This window comes from Podarcis filfolensis (assembly GCF_964270895.1).
Source record: "Podarcis filfolensis genome assembly, chromosome: 4".
Classification (NCBI taxonomy): Eukaryota; Metazoa; Chordata; class Lepidosauria; order Squamata; family Lacertidae; genus Podarcis; species Podarcis filfolensis.
Window position 1 is genome coordinate 41121425 of NC_139607.1, and position 18175 is coordinate 41139599.

The 18175-nt window shown below is 38.3% G+C and overlaps 1 protein-coding gene across 2 annotated transcripts in view; it reads right to left on the bottom strand.

The window, feature by feature from the left end:
* Positions 1–18175, bottom strand: part of RPS6KA3 (ribosomal protein S6 kinase A3) — a 42983-nt gene that overhangs the window by 12055 nt on the left and 12753 nt on the right. For both annotated transcript variants that reach the window (XM_083612287.1, XM_083612286.1), the window contains exons 3-14: positions 13941–14057; positions 11610–11691; positions 9736–9816; positions 7888–7967; positions 7258–7364; positions 6866–6903; positions 6537–6679; positions 3583–3653; positions 1271–1359; positions 1108–1172; positions 915–1017; positions 183–307 (exon numbers count right to left, since the gene is read on the bottom strand). In XM_083612287.1, the coding sequence (XP_083468413.1) occupies positions 183–307; positions 915–1017; positions 1108–1172; positions 1271–1359; positions 3583–3653; positions 6537–6679; positions 6866–6903; positions 7258–7364; positions 7888–7967; positions 9736–9816; positions 11610–11691; positions 13941–14057 (1101 nt within the window). The remainder of the gene's footprint in view (positions 1–182; positions 308–914; positions 1018–1107; positions 1173–1270; positions 1360–3582; positions 3654–6536; positions 6680–6865; positions 6904–7257; positions 7365–7887; positions 7968–9735; positions 9817–11609; positions 11692–13940; positions 14058–18175) is intronic.

The window sequence follows — 18175 nt, forward strand, 5'->3', positions numbered from 1 at the left end:
GCATCCACTTCCAAATATCATTTTCTGCATGTGGAAATCCTTCAATAAGATATATGTGAAACTTGATTATCTATCCTTTGGGCACAGCTTGTGCATACATACTGTGCAAGCAATATCTGACCTCCTTGCAGGCCCCTAAATACCAGCCAATATGAATAGTTAACTTCATAATGAACATTCACCTGAACAATCGAGTGCCCAACAGATGTCTGCATTGCTTGACTTTCATCATCGGTTGCAATAGCTACAAAACTGAAGCCCCGAAAAAGTTGGTGAGCATTAGCACTAGGTGGAATACCAGGTGAATCTGGGGAAAAAATATTTAATTTTATTTAAGATATTCCTCTTTTAGAAATATTTCATGAAAATGCCTAAGGCAGTCTGCACCAAAAGCTGCATTTCAAATTATGATCAGAACAAAACAACAATATGACAGGCAACAAAGATCAGAATATTTAAAAAGTGGCGTACCATTTTAGTCAGTTGTCAGGTCAAATACATGATGGAACAACCCAGTCATCATACTGTGCTGGAAGGTAACAGCGAGGGATAGGCCTCTCTATCTAAAAACTGAGTCCCGGGAGACCAGGAATCGTAACTGAAAAGGCCATCTTCCCTATCCCAACCAAATGCAACACCCATTTTGGTAGAACATGAAGAACACAAGATCTTGGCAAGAAAGACCTGCTGCGTACTCAAGTCAGATTAAAAGGACACCTATGTGTCAGGTAACACAAAACCAAGGAAGTAACACAAATTGAGGTTGTTTGCCTGTTTCTCATGTATAGCAACTGTATGACTGATTTATTTCATTTGTATACCTTAGACTCATAAAAGTTAAAAATGATGCACGTGATTCAGATTAAAACTGTAACTTTCCCAAACCACCTGAGAAAACGGTATATATATCTTACCTTTTGGAGTTTTTGCTGTAAATTCGGGATCAAAATAAAATGTGTCTTCAGGTCTACCAGTTGCTGGTTTAAATGGTGGATTAATTTCTCTTCTGTACAATTTCTAAGACAAACACATTTAACACGTTAGAAAGCTGTAACACAATTAACATGAAATGTTGTAAGTGTGTTTTACTCCGTTGTGTGTACTTACATTCCAGTCTATTGTGGAGAAAAATGGATGTCTCTTAATTTCCTCAACTCCATCAGGACCTGCACCTATCCGAGGTCAGCAATGAACGTAACAGCAGATATATTAGGGATTTGTTTAGCTTAATGTTGAAGTATGCAGTAGATAACTTAATTAAATTCTTTACCTAATCTGTTTGCAGGGTTTCTCTTGAAAAGCATTCGGAGAAGACTCTGAGCTTCTGGACTTAAAAACTGAGGCATTCCAAGTTTGGCTCTGTACAATAAAAACACATTAACCGTATACAAAGTTTATAGTGGAAATGCCACGTTCATTTGTTTTAAACACAACGCTTGGTGAACAGCAAATGCTACACAAGCAGGCTTCCCCTTCTGCAATGGAACATCCCCCTTTCCTTCCCTCTCCCTGAAGCCTTCCCTGTGCTTCCAAATTCTGCTCCAGAGGGTTGGAGGATCCTCAAAAGTACACCAGGCGAAAGGTGGGAGTGGGCAACAGGGGAAAGGAAACAAGGGGAAGTCTGTTGCACAACTGGGTGGAAACCACTGGCTGTCATTCCTGTCTGAAAATAAAGTAGGTGAAAACACACAAAAAGGCCCAAATGTTGCTTCCACACAAAAAATCCTATTCCAACTGTGCAATCCTGGAACTTCAGAAAATAAACATAATGGAAAATTATGGAAAGGAAACACAAATATTGTATTTCATTGCCATCTATGGTCTCTCTTAATTGAATTTTTCCACATGCATTGGTAGGGTTGTGTATATCCAGCAGCCTAAAAATCTCTCTCTTTTTTTAGCATGATAGTAATGCCAGTAAAGCCAAAGGAGGAATTAGTAAGAGAACAGAATGCCTAAGATCAGTCCTCAGTACTCATGCTTCTGCTAACTTTCACATGTACTTTCCACTCTTCATTTCAGTAACTGGAATTCATAAACAGAAAAGGAACACTATGAGTGAACACTATGAACTACAGCAATGCTTTAATAGGCCACACTCAATGTAAAAGGTACTATGATGGAATGCATTCTTGTTTAATCCGTTGATCCTGTTCCCTGAAACCAGTGAGGTAAACTGCCTGGATCACTGCAAACCAACTGGGAAAGGCTAACTGGTTCTTCTGTAACTAAATGAGAATCATTTCCTGGAACAGTTTCTGCAGGAATTCAATTGGTTTGTATCTAGCAAAGAGACACTGATTAATTTTAGCTCAACTAACTAGAAACATACAATGTCCTTGGAATGTTATGATTAACCACTTCGCGTTACAGCAGATTCTTCTGAAAACATTTGATTCATAACTGGTTACTGTTGAGCAAAACACAACCCTGCTCCAACCAGAAACTCTCTAGATTATATAGCTGCATGAATGATAGCCATCTTGTTTCTTTTTTGACAGGTATATACAAAAACATGCATTGATAATTTAGGACAAAATAGACACAAAAAAATCTGTCTTTGATTCAGGCTGATCATGGCTAAAGAAACCAAAGTTATAAACTGTGGAATAAAACGATAATATCAGTAGAGGGGGAACAGACAGACTAAATATGAAATACAATCACAAGTTTATAAATGATAAAAAACAGACCCCTTATGGAGAATTCAGTCTAGTGCCATGCAAAAGTACTAGGTGGTATTCAACCACGTTTTACTCAGTGTATACCCATAGAAATTAACAAACATGACTAATTTAGGTCCACTAATTTCATTGAGTCTACTCTGAGTAAAACAAAGCTGAATACTATCCTCTGCCATTACCACAGGAGTGGTAGCTAAGACATAGTGACCAAGAAAGTATGAGAGTGTATATACATAGGAAAGACCAAAAGACATTCAAGTTGCTTCAGAAGTATAACAAGAGTAGTCAGATATAGATCTATTATATGACCAAGTCTGATATATTGATATATGACTACAGCCAACCTAGGCTATAGGTATATTCCACAGTATCAAATTTTGTATCCAGATTGAAAAATAAAAAATGCATTAATGGTTACCATCAGAGGTACACTGTAGCTGGATAATAATCTATAATGCAAACCTTAATTTCACCCACTTGTCAGGAGTGTTAGAATTAAATAAGTATGCAAGGATAAGGATAGGTTTCAGAAACAGGAGAGGCACCGTGAAGGACCAATGGTTTATAACAGTAGTAACGAAAAGGGAACGTTAAGAGATTTTTCCACTAGAATATTCAGGATGGTGAAAATAATAACAGATCAAGGAGAATATAATTTGGTAACTTTTAAAGGAGATAATGGGACTGCAAATACATTATTATGTATTAGAGAAGTACTGGACTAAGTGTTCGTACAGCTTTTGATAGAAAGGACAGTAGAGTGGAAAAGGACATTAGCAGGATGCATTATGGAGTCAGGATGTAAAATGAGGGAACAGTAGAAATTAGAGATTGCAGCATGGAGGGCACCCCCAGTAGAATACCTGGTGAGATATACGTATAATAAGAGTGTACTCACTTGAGAATCAGTGTCATGGTTTCTTTTCTGTCTTTCCCTTGGAAAGGTAGAGTACCAGTGAGCATTTCAAACTGTATAAAGTAAAACTTCCATCAATCATATTAAAAGACCAGGTAATTTCTTTTCAACATCACATTTGATTGTTGTAACCCACCCTGGGACCTTAGAGTGAAAGGTGGGAAATAAATAATAACAGCAACAACAAACACCTTCCTCTCTTTGACAAAACTAGTAGAACCTTGTTTATAAAACAAATTGTGCATACCAACCAATAACTCTGTATAATAATGTTCTGCAGCATAACTTTTTACATTTTCAGGAGTTTAACACATCTACCTTTGATGCAGTCAGTGCATGTTAACCTAATTCAGGTGCTAATAGCTAGTTGTACATTTCTACATCTAATGTACGTTTGAAGCTAAAAATAAAAAGGCAGCTATTTTGAATGAAGCACACTTTTCATTTTGTCTACTTGTAAGAAAATACTGCTGTTGTCTTAAATCTGAGCAAACACAAACTTTGTATGTGATTTATGAAAAAATATCTACTCTCTTGATAGCTCAGTTGGTAGAACATGAGACTCTTAATCTCCAGGTTGTGCGTTTGAGCCCCACGTTGAGCAAAATATTACTGCACTACAGGAAGTTGGGCTAAATGACCCTCATGGTCCCTTCCAACTCTACAATTCTCCAATATAAAAAATGTGCTTGTGTTAACACCCACAGAGTTAAGTGTACATCAGTAGGTTATAACAAGTCTTTTATTCTGTAAGGGTCAATAAAAAGGCTGCTTACTACTCTATATTTCTTCTAATCATTAGGTGTATCTTAACTTATTTTGGGTTCTAAGTTTCTCAGAACTGATCTATTTAATCTAATTGAGAGCAAGACTCAGGAAATTATGCTTCCTTTTAGTAGCCTTGCCTCCCATGCCACTTAACTAGGGTTAAGTAGCATGTTAGAACTAATATTAACTATGGTGTTCCTTAACCCAGAGTCTAAAATTGTGGCCTTTAAAACTGCATCAAAGTTACCTTTAAAATAAGAGTGCAGAACATTTCTGTAAAACGAATTTATCTGTAATGTAATTAAGGAAGTATTATTGAATTGCATCTAACTAAGAAACAGGGACAACAGTGTACAGCGGGTCCGCAACTTACAATCACTTTACTTATGCAATCGCAACCTTACACGGGTAGGGTGGGGCAATAAAATAGAAAATGGAGAGCGGGGAAAACCTGCAGTTCCCCAATCTTCATTTATTTCCGCTACCCACCCACCCGCACTCCCAGCAGGCTTTCCTGCTGTGGAAAGTGTTTTTTAAGCCCTCCACCTCGCTTACTGGGCTCTCGGAAGGTGGTGGGAGGGCTCCAGGAGCATTCCTTTGGCTCTCCCATGAGCTTCCCAGAGCCTGGTAAGCAACACCTCACAGGGGCTGGTTCTGAGGGTTCCTGACTTTGTGCAGTTTTGAATTTGCCTTTCCATGTAGACCCCCAGAACCGAACCCTCATGTAAGTGGTAGGCCCACTGTATCGCAAAATATTGTTTCAGTTTGCTATCACATATACGTATAGGGCAAAATTCACCTAACAAACCTGCCCAAGGGCTTCTGTTGCACAAGAGGGCTTTCCCCTCCCCCTCTGTGGCCCCACCTCCTGAAACTGGCCCAGGAAGGGGCGTTGGGAGAACCTCCAGAACAGCATGTGGGGAGAGGGGAAATTGTTCCATCTAGAAACTGTTAAGTTTGAAAGGAAGGATCATTCAACACAGCATGGTGTTGAATTCCACCCTTAAAAACAAAACCAAGTTGCTTAAAATACTGTACAAAAAATAAAACCTGCCCTCTGCTTTTTCAACTGGCTGATCTGCAAAGATTCCACTTAAGGAATGTATTTGTCCCTATGGAGCCAGGCAGAAAGAATCTGTGGGTCACTTTTTTGGACTGCAATTTGTACAAGGTGCCCAGGGAGGACAGATTCTTTTTTAGCTACTGTAGGTGGATGACTTGCTGCAATTCTGATCTATTACTGTTTAAATGGCGAGTCTCAGGAAAAGTTAGTGATAAGAAAGCTGAGTACGTTCTATCCTCAGTAATATAAAAACTTACAATAAAGTAAGAAGTCTTTTTTGGTGAATCTATTTGTTATTCTTACTATCAACTTTTAGTATCAACTTCTATAGGATCTACTTCTTGTATCAACCTTTATGGGGGAAAAAATCAAAGCTATTCTTTTGTAAATAATGTGCTGCATTTTAAACATCTCAGTTTTGCTTCAAAACATTTGATAAGCTTAAATTATAATCATTTTGTAATATGTTGTGGTTTTTAAGATTTATATTTTTTATAGTTTTGTCTGACCAGGGATTACTTCTCTTTGTTGTCTTGATTGCATTCAACTATAGATACTGGCAGAATTAATCCATCATTGTCTTACGGTATTTATTCACCTATGAAATACTGTAACCAAAATATTGTAGAACTCAGTGATGGCTTTGTAAATTGCAGACAAGAGTGACAGAAGCAGCTTGAGATATTTGTCCTGGTTTTTAATTTTTTGTGTTTGATGAAAAAAGGTTGCGGATAGGGAGCTGCACATCTTTTTCAGAATGAAATACCGTATTTTTCCATCTATAAGATGCCCCCATGTATAAGACAACCCCTATTTTGGGGGGCTCAGATTTAAGAAAATGGAGGGAGAGGGCCCCGTGGATAAGACACCCCCTAATTTTTGACATTCTTTTTTAGGGGAAAAAACTAGTCTTAAACATGGAAAAATACAGTAATACTACCACTGAAAGCATGAAGTTCTTCTCTTTTCTACTATTTTCTGGACTAGAAACTGCTACTTCTAAATTATTTACATTTAAAATGAATGAAATTTACCCCCAAGTAAATGAGCCAAGGATCGGGGATCAAGAGACTCTACCACCACTTTCAGTTCATCAGAAACCTACCATTAACACTCCAAAAGACCACCAGTCTGCACTCTGTGTATGCCCCCGCCGATTAACCACTTCCGGGGCCATATATTCTACTGTTCCACAGAAGGAATACGCTTTTTTCTCGTGATCAATAGACTCCTTGCTTAAACCAAAATCTGGAGAAAGAAAGCACAGTGAATTTAGTAATCTTATGAGCATATGCAAAGTTTTGAAAACAGGTTCTTTATACTTAGCATGTATTTCACCAGCATAATTTCATTTCCCCTCTCTAGTGCTGTTTATCACACTAAAAGAAAACTATCTACGAATTATTTATGTAGCAGAAGATTGTTTTTACTTACCTGTCAATTTAATATGTCCTTCTTCATCAAGTAATATGCTATAAAAAAGATAAAGCTTGTTTTTTAATGGTTTGAAACATGATTATGTTAATTTTCTTTACAACAAATAATAACTGTCAGAGAGCTTACTGGGAAGATTAAAAATCTAGAGAGAGACTATGGTATTTATAATTTTTTGTCAAATAATCCACATGGAATTTATAGCTCAAGAAATTAGTGATAGCTCTTTGGGTCAGCTCTACCATTAGGTAGGATACTGCCCAAAAATATAGGGCTCTATTTAAAAAAACCTAGTTAATAGATATACAATATTATTATTCAGAAGTTAAATACTACACTTCTTAATATTTACAGAGAGCAGTTCTATCATATTCAAAATAAAAGGTTCTTACTTTTCTGGTTTTAGATCTCTGTATATTATTCCAAGACTATGCAGATGATCTAAAGCAAGTGCTAATTCAGCCAGGTAGAATTTGACGTCCTCTTCTGTGAACATCACCTAGAAGAGAAAATGTATAATACTTGTCTAAAGTTAATACAGAGCAAACAGTTTCTATGATTAGAAAAGATTGGAGAGTTTTTTCCCCAGTTTAAACTTAAATTGAAATCTAAAAATTATATAAGTGTTTACAGTTGTGTATATAAACATGTTTATAAAAGTCACTTGCACTGTCAAGTAAGTGCATATTAATGCAACATACTTTGAATTGATGGGTGCATTTCTATATCAGCTGTCTAAGGATAATTCAGCAGTACACTTGTTACATCTCTATTCCCCCACTCCCCACCCTCCAAAATGTTTAAGATTTAAGTGTGGAAAGCAAAGGGGAAGAAAGCAGAGACAGAACAGAAGATATATATGAACATAGACCACGCAGTGTAAAGTAACTTTGATTCACTGGTACAATTAATTAAGAAATCATGGTAAATATTTCCCTGAACATTTGAGCACATTCCATAAAATAAACACAACCTCTATTAGTATAATTCAGAATTGTGACAACAATATATGAAACATTTACCTCTTTGGATAAGCGTGTAAACAAGTCTCCTCCTCTGAGAAAGTCTAAAATAAGGTATAGTTTCCCTTCTGTTTGAAAAGCTGAGGGGGAAATCAACATTATTTTAATAAAAGTATTATGTTCTTGGGTATGTAGGTGCTTATTGACTGTTACTATTATTGCAAAGATATTGTTTTATCATGCTGGATCATTAAAAAGTTCGTTCAAGAAAGTATTAAAATGCAATGCTGCACCCTAGCTATTACTATGTTCTATGATTTTTCAAACAACATTAAAATGAGCATTTTTGCTTATTATACATTATGGATAGAGTCACAGAAAGGTTTTAGATCCAGCTGTGGTATCTCTTGATGAAAGAAGAAGGGATGCAAATTTTTCCAGTTCTCTCTATTCCCCACACCTGCCATGCCACCACCCACACTGATCTGGAGGAGTCCCCAACTTTCTGAAGCTGACACTGGCCACTGCAGGGGCACAACGAAATCAGCAAGAAATACCTCCCTCCATCTTCCATTAGGGGACACCCTCCACTGGATTAAAAGCTCTTCCACGAGCACAAAGTTATCAGCTGTATTCTACTCTATACAGCGTGTATCATATTTTTAACATACAGATCAAAACTAGAACGCAAAGCAATTTTTATCTTGGCCACAGCAACGTTAAGATTTATATGTATTTTATGCATTCAAAAAAGTTTTTAGAAGTTATGAGATATTTGACGCTTTAATGCAAAACTGCTCTGTGTTTTGTATGTACTATGCAAGTGATAGGTATTGAAGAAAATAGACACTGTGTACATTTTGTATGTATCACAATGACATACACATTCTGGAAGTGTAAGGATTCTGTCAAGTTGCTTTGGAGGTTATTTTTTTAAGAAGCAAATTACTTCTTCTGCTCACCCCACCCCATGACCTCACATTGCCAAAGCACATGTTATCCAGACTTCTGAAACTTTAAACTGCTGGACAGTGCCAAATTTATTATAGATCTGGCCACTTGTAACTTGCATTCAGCAACAAGAAAGTTCCAGATCACTCACTGGAGAACAGCATCAAAGCTTCTACCCCTTCCACCTCAATATCGAATATTTTTCTTTAACAGAAAAAGTAAAGAGTGGGTTGCTTCTTAAAATTTAAAATTTAATTGCCTCAGAGATATGCAAAATGCAAAGCATCCCTTTAAAAACAGGACTGAGTAAATCTCAGGTAAATAAAACCTAAGTATGTTCTGTTCTGGCCAACGCTTAAAAAGAAAGTATAGCTGACATATTCTATAACAGAGTATTTCTTTTTCTTTCTTATATTAATTAACTAAACTGCCAAAGCTGCCAAAACAGTACTGAAATCACTAAATTGTTCAAAAGCTGAAAATGAATCCATAAGGAGGTAAATTAATTTAAACTAACAACATCATCGTATATTTGTATGAGGCCTTTCAATAGTTACGCCACGTTCAAAGTGGCTTACAACATGAAAATATTTACATAACTAAAAATATATTAAAATTTAACACTAGGGAAGTTAAAGGAATGTCAAAAATTACATTTGTTCAGAAACTGATCTTTACTAATGATCATGCTTCAAAATGTAGCATTTGTCTTTTTGTGATTTTCTGCAATGAATAGTATGGATGAAATCTCCTATACAATTAACTGCTTTAACAAATGCCAGTTATGCAAACTGACTTGTACAGGAGTACAAGATGGTAGGTTGGGTCTCAATAGAACTTGCTATATTTTATTTGGAGGTATCAGGATTTTATAAATGGCAAATACGTATGAAATATCATAGTTACCAGTAACTAGCAATATTTACTTTAGCAATTTAGGATGCTTATTAAACTTACCGTAATGCAACTTGACAATAAAGGGATGATTAACCTCTACTAAAATGTCACGCTCCATTTTTGTCCGAACACGATCGCGAACTATAAGAGATGTTGACCAACATTTAGTGCAAATGAATACTACCCACTTAATTATGTATATGGACTATTGTTTTTCGGTTTTATATCCATTATATGTGGACGCAATGTCAAAGTTTTCAAGAACCATTTTCACTGTACAAAATGTAATGAAAAATAAAGTTCTAATAGTGCAATGTTATGGATAAAAAAATGGCTTGTGCCAATGGAAAGGCACTTCCATTGTGCGAGGAAGTATTACAAAATTCTCTCATGTCCACATCCTGCTGGAGCCCCCATGCCCAGTTCCAGGTGGTCCCTCAACCTTTATGAGCGGACTGTGGGGCACAGAGGGGTGTAGTATGGGGGTGCCAGGAAGGCCCGATTGTGTTAGCAGAGTTATACTCTCACCTCTCTAGTACCAAATTTATAAATACAATTTTTGGGATCTGAGCAGGAAAAACATTGGACTTGCCTATGCTCATATCCCCCTGCTGCATAGACCCTGGCTTACCTGAGTCAACAATCATACCAAAGCACCAGGGGATGAATATATATGTACGGTAGGGTACTTTACTATAGCTCTCAAGGACTTTCTTCTCAATTTCTAGCATGCTTTCCAAAAAGGGTGATCACCATAACTTTATCCCAGTGTCTAAGTATTGATGGAAGGATTTGTAGTATACATTATTCAACAACTAGCAAATCCATCACCCTGACAATTTTCCATTGTCTGTTGCTAAATACATACTATGCAATAAAAAAACTTGCAAAAAGAAATCAGGCATCTGTTGCATAAAGCAAGAGTACTGAATTTACATTATGAGTGTGAATTCTAAAACCAAAGCCAAGAAACTAAGTGCATTCAAATTCTATTTGCTCTATTTACAATTATTGTTTCTAAGCACTCATTCTAGCAAAACCATCAAGATGTGAACATAGTCCACATGAAGATGCCTGTAAAACTGTTGCACCGGGAAAATATTCAGTGCCATACACCCTATGTTATGGTGGATATGTATTTTTAGCCTGCAAACGCAGGCTATATTCATGTATAGCCCAACCCTAAGATTAACATTATTACTAATAATTTATTACTTATTATTAAATTTGTATACCACCCTATACCTGCAGATCTCAGGACTGTTCACAACCATAAAGTATCAGTGAGCTAAACATGTCTTATTTCCCAGCAAACATGCATAGCAAAATGTTTAGAAGTATTAATAATGTAAAAAAAAGTATAAGAAAAAGAGCTAATAAGCAAAACCCATGACAAATAGGTGATTGAAAAAGACACCACTGTGTGTAAATTTAGATGCAGAGTCATCTAAATTTAGGTGCAGATTCCAGGGAACAAAAGCAAGGTTGTCTAAATATGAGCAAGTATCAAGTGCATGAAAGTGCCTCAATGGGTTCCAACTTTTTCACATATGCTACTTTTCAAAATCACATTCTTGATGGGACTATATAAATAATTAAATATATATATATATCTATTCCAGTTGGATTGTATTCCCCTGAATATATGAATTACTCTCATTTTTAAAGGGTACGGGGTTAAAGTTCTCCCAAGATTATGTAGAAGCTCAGCCATGAAGTCAACATCAGAAAATGCAATTGTTTGAATTCTTAGTTCCTGCAGTCCTTCATCGCACAACTGCCAGATTCAGACAGACAGACAAAAGGATTTTTCTAGCACCTTCCTTTTACTATCAGCTCCTCCACCACATCTCATTGCACTGTCAGTCTCTTGGAACAATGTTTCAATATATTATTCTTAAAACAATTATATTTAAAGAAATCATGTAATTTACCCTTGAGTGTTGCTTTTTTTAGCACCTTCATTGCATACAGCTGTCTTGCATCTGATCCTGAGATTTTTTTTACAAGGAATACCTGTATTAAACACATGAAACAATTCTATTACAACGATCCAACACACACTGAACAGACCCAGGGTAAGAACGTATCTGTGCACATACAGAAACATCAATCTCACATACCCATGCATGCTTGCATGCGTGAACGCCTGTCATATCTCAAGTCCCAATATGTAATATCTCTAATCTTCATCCCTGATTTTGAGAGCATCTATGCTACACATAAACACCTTTGTTAAATGAATGCCAACGGTAAGGTAGGCATTATTCCACTTCTCTACATACTTTTAAAAAGCTGCATGTGAATAAGACTCTGGCCCCAATTACAGTGGTACCTCGGGTTAAGTACTTAATTCGTTCCGGAGGTCCGTTCTTAAGTAATGGGGCCTCCTGCTGCCACTGCGCTGCCGGCATGCGATTTCTGTTCTCATCCTGGGGCAAAGTTCTTAATCTGAAGAACTATTTCTGGGTTAGCGGAGTCTGTAACCTGAAGTGTATGTAACCTGAAGCGTATGTAACCCGAGGTACCACTGTATATAAAAACAGATGCACTTTCAGTATAATTTCACATTCCTAACTCACCAAGTATTTCACTTGTTACAGCAAGGCTACTAGATAGAAGGAGGGTAACTTGCAGAAACAAAGTGCAAGGAGCAGAGGAAATTGGATGCCAATGTCATAAATAAGATTGAACAGTCTTTTATCAAACCAAATTCCTTGAAAGGGGAACAGCAGTAAATAACAGAGCAAGCCAAACCCTGGCCGGAGAGTTGCAGAGTCATTGCTACATCTGCAGCCTCATTGCTCATGCTGGTCAGGGCAAAAGCACAGCCGTCTGGCTAGATATCATCAAGTGATGGCAGTGGAGATGGCTCAGGATCCAGGGAATCCCTGATCAGTTCAGCCACTTGCCTTCCATGGAACACTCCACTTACAGACATCTCACAGGTTACAGCAAGTCAGAAGTTTGTTGGGGGTGAACAGGAAGCCCAGCATCAGTGAAGGTGTTGTGGGCTGAGGGAGAATCTGTACCCAGCTCACCCCCCGCCCCCGTGGCAGGTCAGGGACTTAGATTGAGCCCTTAGTCAAGAGGAGTTTATTTAAAGACGGCCACTCAGACTTTTTTTGCATTTAAACGTTGAATGAAGAAAATGAGTTGTTGTAAAATACAGTGGTACGTCGGGTTACAGACGCTTCAGGTTACAGACTCCGCTAACCCAGAAATAGTACCTCGGGTTAAGAACTTTGTCCCAGGATGAGAACAGAAATTGCTTGTCGACAATGCAGTGGCAGCAGGAGGCCCCATTAGCTAAAGTGGTGCTTCAGGTTAAGAACAGTTTCAGGTTAAGAACAGACCTCTGGAACGAATTAAGTTCTTAACCAGAGGTACCACTGTAGTCATCTTTGGACACAGAATTCTGTGAGTGGTAGTTAGCTCAGCTGGTTAGAATGTGGTGTTGATAATGCCAAGGTCATAGGTTCGATCCCCATACGGGCTACCTGCATGTTCCTGCAGTTCAAGGGGCTGGACTAGATGACCCTTGGGGTCCCTTCTAACCCTACAATACTTTTATACTACACAAAGCTCAGTAGAATATTTCCACAGTTGAGGGGAAAATTTATGTCAAGCGTCTAACTCTGAAGAAGAAAATCAACACCACATACTACCATGGCAATCCTAGAGATATGCCTTAGTTCAAGAAATGTAAGTTTCCTTCCGATTGTGTTGAAGTATTAAAATAGGCAACTAAAACAAATTTCATTTTGCTCAGAGACCAATGCTTTTAGTTGCTTTAATCCTGATGGACGTAGGTCAAGAATATATAGGTTTTCATCACTGACACATTGAAGACTCTTTCAAAATATGAACTAGATACAAAATATATGCATGCTTCAATTCATCCTTGAAAAGTTATAGGGTGAGACTGATGTTCAGAGTAGACCAACCAGAATTATTTCAGTGGGTTTACTCTGAGAATGACTAAAACTGAATATCCCTCCACAGCATAAATATTAAGGTGATCTAGTAAAAAATATGTTTGATTTATACTGTTCACTGAAAAAATATGACAATAAGTATTCCTGCATATATGAATGTGAGCTAGGGCAGCAAACTAGGAGACAATTAAGGAGATTAGAACAAAAGATTCAAGAGGTGGTATTACAGAAACAGAGCATCTATTTTGGGAATTCTGGTTAGTGCTGGCTCAGGCAAGCCATCTGAGCACCATGACAGCTGGTATCAATTCCAGAGGTCCGTCTTACCTTTCCGAAAGACCCCTGTCCTAGCACTTTAAGGAGTTCAAATTGTGAAGGGTCTGCTTTTTCATGTCCTTCCTTGACATGATATGTTATTGCAATCTCTTTAATATTGCCTTCATCCTGCAAAAAAACAAGAATAAAGCTCTCATTTTTATGTTTGGAATTCATGCCTGGAATATTCACCCTAGGCTGGTATTTAACTATTCACAGATGAAAGCAATTGTAATGGATAAAAGCCAACGAAGAAAAATATATATTCATTAAGTCCAATGTTGGTACCACTAGGAAAAACAGGAATGTAGAATTTCCACAAAAGTTTGGTTTTCTTCATGTTTGGGAAAACCACCAACTGAGGAATGAAAGATACCAAACTGCCAGATTTTTATAGAGTAGGGAAATACAAAATAACAGAAGGAAGCTTAGCTATGAACAGTTTCTTTTTTCCAAATTAAGAAAATAAAAAGCGGAAAATAGTCATCTGGCATACTCAGCTACCTAGTAAAAATACTAAGTTTAGGTCATTATCGTATGCCTATTTTAAATGTTTCTTCAACATTTTGCTTGTTTCTCGATATAGCATGTAGTCGGTACAGGAACAGCTCTAGTCACTCTTCAAAATCGCAGCTTCAGCTGTCTTGTCTAAGAGCTAATTCACACATTATAAAAAAGGGGAGAAAGCAGGAGAAAAGTGACTCACTTCTGCTCCTAGCGTTGTTTGCTAAGGGGTGGGTGGGGACTTATGGATGTCACTGCAGCAAGTATCTGCAAGTCCCACCGTAGACATTTGCAGGAAAAGCAGAAGTGTGAGCCTCTTGGGCTTCTTTTCCTGATTGTGTATTATGTGCAAACTGACTGGTGGTTCATGCATTGAAGAGGAAGGGCTTCCACAACCATAATGGGTCTCTGCTCAACTCTCTCAAAGCATTGCTCCTAGCCTCCATAAGCAGTATTGATTTTATAGGATTATTTAATACACAAAGTAAAAAGAAAATAATTCATTACATCAAATAGTTTATTCTCAACAATTGGTCACTTTTATATCTAACCATTCTTCGAAAGAGATCAGGCAGGGTAACATGCATTGAATTATCAACTTTATCATTGCAATCTTTCTGTGAGGTAGGTGAGACCGAGCCACTGTGCCTTGCTTATTCCATTGAACCTCCTGGCTGAGTGGAGACTTGAACCTGGCCACAACTCACTATACATTTTATTGTTACACAGTAGGCAAAGCTTTTCCTATACATAAAAGGAGTTTTAGGATTGTATTACAGTGGTACCTCGGGATGCGAATGGGATCCGTTCTGGAGCCCCGTTCACATCCTGAACAGAACGTAAGACGTGGCTGTGCAGGGAAGGAGAATTAAAAGAGCCATGTGTTAGAAGCAACAGTCAGAAGTAGAAGAACAGTAATAATTCAAGTAAATTGAACTAAAGGAAGGACAGGAGATGTAATAAAGGAGCATGGAAGAAAGCAGCTATGTGTGTGGAAGAAAAATATATTTGCTACTTCTGTATTTCACAGGAGTGAAACTGAGTAATTGCTATCCTTTCAGCAGCTGGCTTTATTCTCCTTGCTGGCATGATGCAGAGTATACACATGATGACAACAGGGAAGTGAAATATTATTGCATAATTTCAGAGATAATAAATTACTGTATACAGCACTCTCAGGGATCATGTGTATTAGATTGTGCCCTAATTAAATCTATTGTGCGGCCAAATGTAGAAAGCCACATACAGTTGTGTTCTTGTAGCCCCATCTCAAAAAGAGCTAGAAAAGTACAGAAGAGGTCAAACAAGAAGACAAAAGCGTTGGAGCACCTTCCCTACAAGTACAGCAGCAGCACCGACACTTTGGAACTCCCTGCCTATTGATATAACACAGGCCCCTTCACTGTAGTGTTTTTTTGGCGTGTGCTGAAGACATTCTTATTTAGATAAACCTACCCAGATGTTTAGAAAGTTTGCCTGAGATTTGTTTTAGTCTACTTTATTGCCATTTTAGCATTCTGTATGTTTAAAACATTTTAGCATTCTGTATGTTGTACTTTTTTGTGTGTTATCTTTATTGTTTTATCATTTTTGTAAACCACTTTATGGTTTTTTTATAATCTACAGATTCTATGAAATAAATAAGAAATAAAGTGTTCAGTACACTTTAGTCAGGTTTTATAGAATTATGCATGATGCAGGAACAGTAGGCACAGAATTTTTCTCCCTCACGTTAGGGTGGTATTAAACTAAACTGTACTCAAACGAAACCCACTGAAATTAAGATGACTCAGGTCCATTACTTTCAGTGGGTTTACTCTGAGTAAAACTTAGCTGAATACTATCTTTAGAATACTATTGTCAGGGAACTGACATCAGAGCCAGTAGTGGAGGCAAGGCTCCCAAGCGATGCCGGAGAAGGGCCCAGCAGGGAGAGAGGGGAATCATCGGCTGGGGAAGGAAATCAGCGTAACACCAGGGATAAAGGGGGGCGGATGGAGGAATCGGAGAGGGGGCTCCAGGACTCTTCGCCGGAGACCAGCGGGGAGAGCACAGGTCCTCCGCTACCCACACCCACCGCAGAAGACTTCCGCGCAGGGAAAGTAGGCGTAGACTTGGCGTCAAGGAACTTCTTTGCTGGTAGAAGTTCAAGAAACGCCCACTGACGGATTCTGCTAGCGACTGAACAGCCACGAAGTGAAGGGCTGTCCAGCCAGGAAAAGGTTTAACCAGGCAACCTAGCCAGGAGTGGCAGCAACTTACGCACGAGCAACCCCTTATAACCATTACAACTATCTTCTGCATCATCCAGTGAGATTGATTGGTAGCAGATTCAGGGGACATAAAAGAAGGGCGTTCTTAATACAACACATTATTAATCTATGGTGTTTCACCACCACAAGATGAAGTCATTGCTTAAGATAGATTTAAAATAATTAAGCATATTTATGGAGGATAGAGTTAACAACAACAACAATGTGGCTAACAGATGTCGTTATGTCCTACTCTTCCTCCAAAGGGAGTCCAGGGTGGCTAACAATGTTTAAACAAATAGAACCAACACAAAACGAAAGCTAAATGGAACAGTTGTTGTGTACTTCTGAACACCAGATGCTGAGGACAAATAGTGGGGTAAGGGGTATAGCCTTGCTGCCTTATTATGGACTTATCAACTGACTACTGCAGCAAACAGAATGCTTAAAAGAAGATCTTTGGGCTAATCCAGCTGGGCTTTTCTTGAGTTCTTACCCAGTACCAAACCATCTTCCCACACATGCACCAATCACAAGCATGGATATTGGTCATACTAGGGGCTGCAACCCTGCTCACTCCACTAACCAACCCTATTCCCATTCCCTCCACAATAACCACTAGAGCTTCCCCTTCCTACTCCATGCAACTACTGAGCTCGCTTTTCACTTTCCCAGCTCCATCTCTGAAGCCACTTCTCTCTTCTAATCTGCAGCCCCCTTCGCACCTGTTTTCACCTGAACCCACAAGCCTATACCTCCTGCTTCCCCTTTTTTGCGCAACCACCTCCCTTGCACACAAACCATCCCATGGTAGCCTCTTGCACCTATCTTGTACCACACATTGCTACTAGATATCTTTTCCATCCAACTAGAAAGCCACCATCCCCTCCTATTCTTCAGGTCCTTTCATGTCCCTGCTTTCATTTTCAACCCCATTCCCATGCCTCCTTTTCCATCATTGTTTTGCAAACCCTTTTGCTTAGTTGATATTCCTGCACTGCAAGGGGTTAGAGACCAGATGACCCTTGGGGTCCCTTCCCTTCCAACTCTACATTTCCATGATTCTCTCTTTCCCCCTTTCCCCCCTTCCCCTTCTTACCTTTTTCAACTCACCCTTGCACACAGACAACCCCCACTTCTATGACTCATCCTCTATCCTAATCTGCACCCCACTTTGCACACACCCCATGATAACATATGTTACTGAATCTTTAAAATGAATAAACTCTTAAGAGCAAGCCTATCAGTTAGCTTGTTCAGTTGGAGAATGTTACATTCAGTTGATGAATGTTATATGTATATTGTATGACTGTAGGGAGTTTGCTTGTTAATAAAACATGTTCTAAATTATTACGTTAGATGTGGAACTTAATGTTGAAGAAAATACATGGCACCAGGAGTGAAATACACTGTGTGAAGGTACTATGGATTATCTGAGGGCTTTGTATATCTCTCACACACATGAATCAGCTGAAGAGTAGAAGATGTTTG